Here is a 9734-nt window from a genome sequence, read left to right on the forward strand (position 1 = left end):
ACAATACCGATACCAATGCCGATAATGATACTCAGGGGCGGAGCTTCCTACAGGCAACATAAGCGGTTGCCTAGAGCGCCACCCAGAGGGGGGGCAAAAACTGCCCGGCATCGTCAAGATAGAGCAACAATGCTTGGAATCGCTGGTCACCCAGGATGCGCTCCACATAAGCCTTTGAAATGTCCCTGGTTGCACAAAACCAAACGGCATCCGGTTGAACTCATACAGCCCAAATGGCGTGCAAAAAGCAGTTTTCGGTTGATCTCTCTCAAGCATCTCTACCTGATTATACCCGCTCGCTAAGTCCAGTGTCGAGAACCATTTTGCCCCACTCAGAGAGTCCAATGATTCCTCAATGCGAGGCAGCGGGAACGCATCTTTGCAGGTTTTGGCATTCAACCGCCTATAATCCACGCACAGCCTAATCGAACCGTCTTTCTTTCTCACGATCACCAAGGGGGAAGAGTACGGGCTACTGCTCTCCCTAATCACTTTCTGTTCCAACAACTTCTTGATGTGGTTTTTCACTTCCTCATACTGACTCTGCGGGATCCTTCGGTACCTCTGACTCACCGGGACATCATCAACAACTGGGATTTCATGATAAATTCGATTTGTGCATCCTAAATCACTATCTGAGGATGCAAATACATGAGAAAATGTGTACAACAGTTGTCTGGCTTGTCTTGCCTGCTCCTCCGATAAACCCGGGAAACGCAGTGCAGCGATCTCGGGGGACAGCTCTCTGTCTCCTTGTGACCCATGCTGCTCCCTAATCATAACCTGCTCAGTTCCTGTGGACCCACCCGCTTAAAATGAACAGAAACGCCCTCCCCGGCCACTACCTCAGCCAGATGTAACGATGCAAGGCGTGTCTGTGACTTCAACCTAACATCTGAGGAACCCACATTAATGACCGGAATAGTCAAATGTCCATTGTTAGCTTCTACATAGGCACTAGAGACCACCAACCCCGCAGGCAAATTCCCCTCTTCCAACCCCAACGGCTCTACAAGTACCGATGCCCTAGACAGGCATAGACTGTCAGGTCCGGCCGCTGGAACAAAACACACCGATCCTGCAGGGATCGTGAACGGGGAGACGGCAGTGCAAACATGTTCCTTTTCAATATGACAGTTTGTTCATTTTGACAGGCTGCAAAAGCAGTCTGCCAACCTGGGGCCTCCAGGAGGGGCGGCGGTGGGCTAGGACCCTGCGCAGATCATAACAGCTGATAACATTTCTTAATGACATTCATTCCAAGCAAGCCCGGCACCGCTTGTTTGCGCTCTTTTGCAGCTTGTCCAACTGGGTCTTTCACCACTAATATACCCCACTGCGGTATAGTCCTGTCCAACGCCACCGCCTCTACATCAATTGTGAAGTAGCCCAGATATGGGATATTCAACCCATGGGCCCCACTCAATGTCAGCCATCCACAGTCAGCCAAATTCCTACCCCATCTTGGCAGTAGATGTTTAAAGAAAAAACCTTCGGTAACAGTCAAAACCCGGGATCGATTAAACATTGAAACTTCACCCGCCCCCCCCCCCCCCCCCCCCCCATTAGAAACGTCCACAGTGTCACACTCCCCTACCAAACACTCATACACATGTGGATCAATATTGGGTACTGTTACTGAGCCTGGCTGTACTCCACCTGTGGTTTGCGGGATCGGTGGGGGTGGGGTGGGGCTCTCGGTGACATGGGAAGTAGCGGGCTTGGCTCGGTGGGGGGGAATCCCCTTCCCTCCCCTCTACTGGGCCTGGCCCAATTAATTCAAGGGACCCGTGTCGCTGGGGGCCCGGCTCTGCACGCATCGGCCTGGGATATCGGGGAGTTCTACGGGCTTAACTCAGGGGGGGGGGGGGGGATGTCGGGGGGACCATCGTTTCCACGGTTTGGCCCGGGAGAGTGGGGTCTTGTATGTTGTGGGGTCGTTGTGCGTGGGGCGGGTAGCAGGCTTGGCTCGGTGGGGGGGAGTGAGCCTGGCCCAATTAAATTCAAGGGACCTGTGTCGCTGAGTGCTCGGCCCCACGTGGGACGGACCTGGGATGTGGGGGAGCCCTATTTCTAGGGGTGGATGGCGGGAGTGGAGGGCCCCTCTTATGGGGGTCTGGGCGGCTGAGTGCAGCCTTATTATAAAAATTCAAGGGGCCCATGTCTGTATATTGTTATGTTATTGATGTTGTAAGTAGTGTTGTATGTCTATAAATGTTAATAAAAATTTAAGTTAAAAAAAATATATATATATATATTCTATTCTGATGCACTACAAAATAATGTTTACAATAACCTTTATGATACATGGCTTCTGAAAAGGGTATTTTGTGATGAAACAGTGTAGTAAGAGCAGGCCAATCTTACCGTGCAATAAACTACAGCGGCAAGGGGGCAGGATAGGGTTTTCAAGGGTTTACCTTTTTGCACCAAATGTGGCGCAGACAACAACAAACCAACCTTTGTCATACTAATCCCTAGTAATGAATTCTGAACCATTCGAACCAATGTGGATGTGATACAATTCCTTCTGTAGAGAACTACAATAACCAGAGATGGCTATCTGAAATGCTCCACTGGCCAGGCTATACATCAACAATCAGGTGGACTATGAAAGCTGTGTGAAAAAGGATGGGGTGGTGTTTATTTTTATCTGTTTTCAGAAGCCCTTATAAGAGCAGCTTAAGACAAGATTGAAGAAAATCCATTAATTCTCCAGAGGGAGAAAAAAAAGAAGGTGTATCACTTTGTATGAAACCACAGGATTTGTCAGCGGATGAATACAAGCTGTAATAGCTTTACCTCCACAGCGCACCTCGTCAGAGAGGACAGAGGGAAAGACTGCATCACACAAGATAAGAGACCGTGTGTGATGATGAATACGAAAGTAGACAGACCCCCCCCCCCTTCTCTCAATGTTTCAGTCAATTCAATAATTTTAGTTCAAGAGCATGGCATGCACAGGTACAGTTTACACAGTAAAATATTCAAATATAGAAAATAATATATTAATTAAATTTCAATTTCAAACCTTTATTTAAACTCGAAAAGCAACTAATACAAATAAATGTAATGTACATCATATATACTACACAGATGTGAGCACACAAAACTGAAAAAATATTGATGAGAGGAAAAAAGGCAACAACAAAGGCAGACGATGTAGAACCTGGACAAACCTGAGGAGAAAAGGAGGAAGAACAGAAGACACTGGACCAACCTGAGGAGAACACAGAGGAGGAACAGAAGACACTGGACCAACCTGAGGAGAACACAGAGGAAGAACAGAAGACACTGGACCAACCTGAGGAGAACACAGAGGAAGAACAGAAGACACTGGACCAACCTGAGGAGAAAACAGAGGAGGAACAGAAGACACTGGACCAACCTGAGGAGAAAACAGAGGAAGAACAGAAGACACTGGACCAACTTGAGGAGAACACAGAGGAAGAACAGAAGACACTGGACCAACCTGAGGAGAACACAGAGGAAGAACAGAAGACACTGGACCAACCTGAGGAGAACACAGAGGAAGAACAGAAGACACTGGTCCAACCTGAGGAGAAAACAGAGGAAGAACAGAAGACACTGGACCAACCTGAGGAGAACACAGAGGAAGAACAGAAGACACTGGACCAACCTGAGGAGAACACAGAGGAAGAACAGAAGACACTGGTCCAACCTGAGGAGAAAACAGAGGAGGAACAGAAGACACTGGACCAACCTGAGGAGAACACAGAGGAAGAACAGAAGACACTGGACCAACCTGAGGAGAACACAGAGGAGGAACAGAAGACACTGGACCAACCTGAGGAGAACACAGAGGAAGAACAGAAGACACTGGACCAACCTGAGGAGAAAACAGAGGAGGAACAGAAGACACTGTACCAACCTGTGGTGTGTTGAGGTGTTTGGGTAGGTAAGCGACTGAATTTTCATGTAGCCTTGTCTATATGTGTATTCTTATGTGTACATTTTCTTAGCTGATATATTGAGTAGCACAGATTAATGTATTTGCATATTTGCAAAAGCAGTGGGCATCATCCTACAGTACATACCCCATGCTAATGGGCTAACTGATGTGTGTATGCTATAGGCTATATGTACTGTTGTTTGCTTTTTAATTGACTTTTAACCTCTCTTGTTGCACTGCTCTAGGCTGGGAGGAACAGTAGTTCTTGAATCTTGCTATCGATATGATCTCACGTCCTTTTAATTCTGTGAATTTATTTCCAATTTGCACTTGATAGTTTGTTGATGAAGCTAACTGGGAAAGTGACACGAGGAAACAAATTCCTAAACTAATCCTGGAGTTCACCACATCCCAGGCCTCGGCCACGCCGCCGAGTTCATCCTTTAAAGCCCGCTTCTCTAATGCCGGCCAATCCCCTTTTCTCTAATACCTCAACAATAAGGGTTTTAGGGGCTCTCCTCTTCTCATTTAATGCTCTGAAATCTGATTTATTTTGGAGAAAGCAGGAACGATGCGAGATTAGCTGAATCTCCCCGTCATTCCTAACCTCTTCACAAAACTGCCCGAGATTAGCCAGGAATTAAGTTTCAACCATTTCATGTGTCTGGTCCATACAGGGGGATTACAGTTCCTTCCACTGCGTTTTTCCTGTCTTCCCATTTCTCTTATAAAATGAGAGTCAGTCGCCTGTCGGTTGGCAGAAGAAGAGAGAGAGACACACACACTGAACTATCCAAATCTGTTCTGTGTCACTGCCAAGGCGTCTGCAGTCACTTGTCCGTGCTATATCTCTTCTATTTCTTTGAGACTGGTGGATTGAATAAGATGGAGAGACAGACGTTTCCGTTCACTATTGAAAACATCCTGAACAAATTACCCGTGGGCAGCGTGGAAGGCGGTCGGTGCAGGGTGGGGGCCGCCGTTGGTCCGAGGGAGGAAGCGGGGAGAGCTGGGAGTGTGTTCAGAGGCCAGACCTGTCTGTGTTGCTGCTACTGCTCCCAGTGTGGAGACATCTTCCAGACTGACTTTATTCCTGAATGTAAGACCAAACTATCATGCTACTTAGATTAGGCCTATAGTCATGGGGGCTGCCTGCGTGAGAGGGTGCATGGATGGGTGTGTGGGTATACGTTAGAGTGGGAGAGGGTGCAGGTCAGTGTATTATTTTGGATGTCCATTTCACCAACAGGATTTGCCTGTAGTAGAATAATAACGTTTACCTGGTTGAATAACATATTACAGTTGTTTTGTACAGAGCTGTAAAAAAATGTGAGGCACTGGTCTAAGCATGTTTAAATGTTAATATTGGATAGACAATTGTTAGCTGTATGGATTTCATTGGTACTTGGTCCTGATTTAATATAAAATCAAATGTCTTTTCATGCAGAATGTCAGATAGATTGATTCTAATTCCTGAAATGATTACATAAGAGCAAAAGTACTGTGTTGAGGTTCAGGTACACAGTGAGGTTCAGGTACGAGAGGGAGAGAGTGAGAGAGAGGGAGAAAGAGAGAGAGGGAGAGGGAGAAAGAGAGAGAGTGAGAGAGAAATATTACAATATGAAATGCATACAACAATGAAAACACAACAACAATAACTGTACAACTGCAAAAGGGCTGAGTATAGTGGCTGCATGCTTCTAAATGCTGATGAATGTAAAGTCCAAACTCTGAATGACACATCATCACATTATAGACATATCACAGTATAGTTGATTATGAATACAGCTAAGACATACAGGGGAATAGCACATGCAAAGAAAAAAAATACTGATATATAAGCTGATTATTAGATATTTCAGTGGAGGTCCTACTAACTCAATGATACACAGGGCAACTCTGATGGTCAACAAAAGATTGTTGTTTCAAAGCCCCAATCTGGGATTTATTATTATAATAAATAATAATTATAATAAAATATTTTATTATACTCCAGTGTTGAGAAACATCACCAACATAAACCTTCTACAGCCTCAAAATACAGGGAATACAGGTCATATTTATTGTTGTCTAGTGTTAGTCCTTGTATCAAGAGCTTAATCAATCAAGAAGAAGAACACATCTCTGTTCCTATTTCTTATTTTTGGTGGTGGGGCAGGACTACCCATTCGTGAGTTCACAATATACATATATTTGAATTTAAAGACGGAGGGAGAGAGAGAGAGAGAGAGAGAGAGAGAGAGAGAGAGAGAGAGAGAGAGAGAAACGTAAAGAGTAAAACTAAGAGGATGTATGCAACAGTGCTTAATGTTATCTGGAAGTGTTTTATAAAAAATAAAACGGAGTGAGTAAAACTCAAAGTTATAAGCCATCTGAAGACATTGCTTTCAAAGCAGCAACCCCCCCCCCCCCCCTAATGAAAACTGCACTGATCTTAAACTGAAATCCCACCTCTGTCGTGCAGCATGTCCGTACGGCTGGTCCAGAGGGGCGTTCTCGGAGCCCAGTCACGAAGCCCGTGGGGAGGACCAGTCAGTGGGTCCGGTCCAGAGAAGAACCAGGCGACACAGAACCATCTTCACAGAGGACCAGCTGGATACCCTGGAGGAGCTGTTCTCTCAGAACCAGTACCCAGATGTCAACACCAGGGAGAAGCTAGCACGGCGCACCCACCTCCGAGAGGAACGGGTTGAGGTAAAGGTCATCATGCTCAACAAGTAGACATGCACTCTGGTGCAGAACAAACGAAGGACCAGCATCAAAATGAGTCGGCACACTGTTGAACCTGCTCCCACTGTGTTTACACTGGCATTGGGTTGTTAGGGGTTCCATTCTCTCTTGTGCAGAGCTACAACAATGTAATTCCTATTGTCTATAAACAAATAACTTAAATTACTTCCTGTTTTCCAACAGGTCTGGTTTAAAAACAGAAGAGCGAAGTGGAGGCGTCAGAAAAGATTAACATTTGGTTTGGAAGAAATGAAGAACTGATGTTTGTATCATGACTCTGGCACTTTGAAGGTGGTCGGGAGGGACCGATGCCCTCACTAACCAAGCGTGCGTGTGTGTGTGCAGATCTTTGGAAAACCTTCCAAAACTAATGTATGGTTATCTTTGAGATAGATAATATGATTTAAAATATCTCTTATAATCCCTCATAATATAACATAATATAATAGCCGCAACAACAACAACAACAAGCCAATATGCAATCTGAACATAAACAACAGCATTGCGCTGCTGCAGAACATGAAATGATGGGATTAAAGGGATTGAAACAGATGTACGTGAGTATGTGACACTGAGCACACTTTGTTTTAAATGCACTATGAATCTGTAAAATGTGTGTGGTGTGATAGATTGATTGATTGACAATTTTAATGAACAGATTGCAGAATGGGTACAGTACAGCTCAATACACACAATTGTTAAGGGGATGCAGACCAGAGAAAGACTTTCGTCTTGTTTACATCAGGGTCCCCATGTGTATGTGTGTGTGTGTGTGTGTGTGTGTGTGTGTGTGTGTGTGTGTGTGTGTGTGTGTGTGTGTGTGTGTAGATCTTTGGAAACTAATTTAGAGAGAGAGAGAGAGAGAGAGAGAGAGAGAGAGAGAGAGAGAGAGAGAGAGAGAGAGAGAGAGAGAGAGAGAGAGAGAGAGAGAGAGAGAGAGAGAGAGAACCGAGAATGAGAGAGAGAGAACCGAGAATGAGAGAGAGAATTTGTGTGGTATTCTATACATGACCACAACACCAGAGGAAGCTCAACAAATCATGTTAAACCCAGATTCGGCTCAAACAAGGGACTAAACACGTTTCGCAATTATGCCACATCAATTTGGAACGCCCTACCCAAAGCTGTAAAGGAATGTGAATCCCTACCCACATTCAAAACCGCTCTTAAAGAGCACCTACGGGAGGCTGCAATTCGAAACTGGCCACCATAAATGTCCAAACCCCCCACCCCCTCCTAGTAGACAGTCTCCTCCCCACCGCATGTATATATTCTCTCCCCATCGTATATTTCTCTCCCACCCACCCACCCCCTCCTAATGTAGTCTCCTCCCCACCGTATGTATATTTCTCTCCCACCCACCCACCCCCTCCTAATGTACAGTCCCCTCCCCATCATATGTATATACTCTGTCAGGATCTAGGGGTAACAGTACTGTATATTTGAATACCGTTTATGTCACAAATGTATCAGTACTAAATACCTATATGTCCCTATGCCATAAATGTCATGTATGTTGTGTATGTCATAAATGTCTATATGAATTGAAAATGGGGGACCCTGATGTAAACAAGACAAACGTCTTTCACAGGTCTGCATCCCCTTAACAATTGTGTGTATTGAGCCGTACTGTATTGTACCCATTCTGCAATCTGTTAAATAAAGTTTTCATTCATTCATTCATTCATTCATTCATTCAAGCATGCAGCTGCAGAGCTGTGAGGGCCGCTCAGCATCGCCACCCACCCAATGGCTGAATTGGAGTATTGCACTGTGCGGGCACAGCTGTGAGGCCAGGCAGAGGATGTACATACTGTATGAGTAAATTAACTATACTTTTGCTCACACAATATCTTGAATGAATGCGTTTATTTATTTCGAACATAAATTGAAAATAAATAATAATAAAAAACAAGTAATAAACAGATTAAAAAACAAACAAGCAGGAGTAGGAGGATGAGGGGGTAATGTATTCTTACCCCCTTGATTGATTGATTGAAAACTTTATTAACAGATTGGGTACAATACAGTACGGCTCAATACACACAATTGTTAAGGGGATGCAGACCAGAGAAAGACTTTCGTCTTGTTTACATCAGGGTCCCCCATTTTCAATTCATCATAACACATATAATGACATATAATGACATACATGACGTCTTCGCACACATAGGCTACGGGAAAAATCACGCGGGTGGCGCTGCTGTGCGGCCCTCACAGCGCGGCCGTCAGTATACCTTATCTTATGCAACTCATATTCACTCCACAAACTGAAATATACATACATTGTTGAATGAACAGCCTGTTTCTTGAAGTTAGACCCTCCTCTAAATTGAACCGTTTGTCGTAGAGACTTGCAGGTTGTACCATTGTACTCAGTAGGGATATCCTCTTTCATTGGTCTATATTGACCACATCCTTAGGCCGCGCCCCCTTTTTGTATCTTTTGAACCGTTTGTCATAGAGACAATACAGACCCTCTCCCGTTGGCCGGCGGTGCACAGGCATCACCCACAATTTCCCTGCGCGGAATTGTCTATTTTTTGTCTATTTGTCTAATTGTCAATTTTTTTTATAAATTTTTTTTAATTAAAAACGAATGTTCGAACGTCGGTTCGAAGAACCCTGACGAAGTTTGAATCCCAAAAACAGGCTTTGGGGACAGCCTTACCAAACATATTATTTATATTATTCAAATGGAACTCAAACATGTTCCGTTGTGATGTCACAGCATGATTCAATTGTTGTTGAATATGCGGAAGAGACCCTTCGGCGCTAAACCAATCAGAGAGGGTCTTCGCTGTATGCGGCTAGCCAATCAGAGAGCGTCTTCGCAACCACATAGGCTACGGGAAAAAATCACGCCGGTGGCGCTGCTGAGCGGCCCTCACAGCGCGCCGTTGGCTCTGCGGCTCTGCAGCTGCATACTATTGGTGTGTGTAGATCTTTGGAAAACTTTCCGAAACTAGAGAGAGAGAGAGAATTTGTGTGGTATTCTCCAGAGCCCTTTATACGGCTCTGGTATTCTCCTTTAAGAATTTCGTAAACTTCCGGTGACGTCACCGGATGCAGTTGTTTGCGTCGTTTGTTC

At 44.9% G+C, this 9734-nt stretch overlaps 1 protein-coding gene across 1 annotated transcript; it reads left to right on the top strand.

Moving 5' to 3' along the window:
- Positions 1-4798: 4798 nt before the first annotated feature.
- On the top strand, positions 4799-6904 carry LOC311237126 (visual system homeobox 1; the record flags this gene model as incomplete). Its single annotated transcript, XM_084324932.1, has 3 exons — positions 4799-5012; positions 6378-6607; positions 6827-6904. The coding sequence occupies 3 exons, from the start codon at positions 4799-4801 to the stop codon at positions 6902-6904; spliced, it is 522 nt and encodes a 173-aa protein (XP_084181058.1).
- Positions 6905-9734: the final 2830 nt, after the last annotated feature.

The sequence above is a fragment of the Notolepis coatsorum genome (assembly GCF_963971535.1).
Source record: "Notolepis coatsorum genome assembly, chromosome: 11".
Taxonomy (NCBI): domain Eukaryota; kingdom Metazoa; phylum Chordata; class Actinopteri; order Aulopiformes; family Paralepididae; genus Notolepis; species Notolepis coatsorum.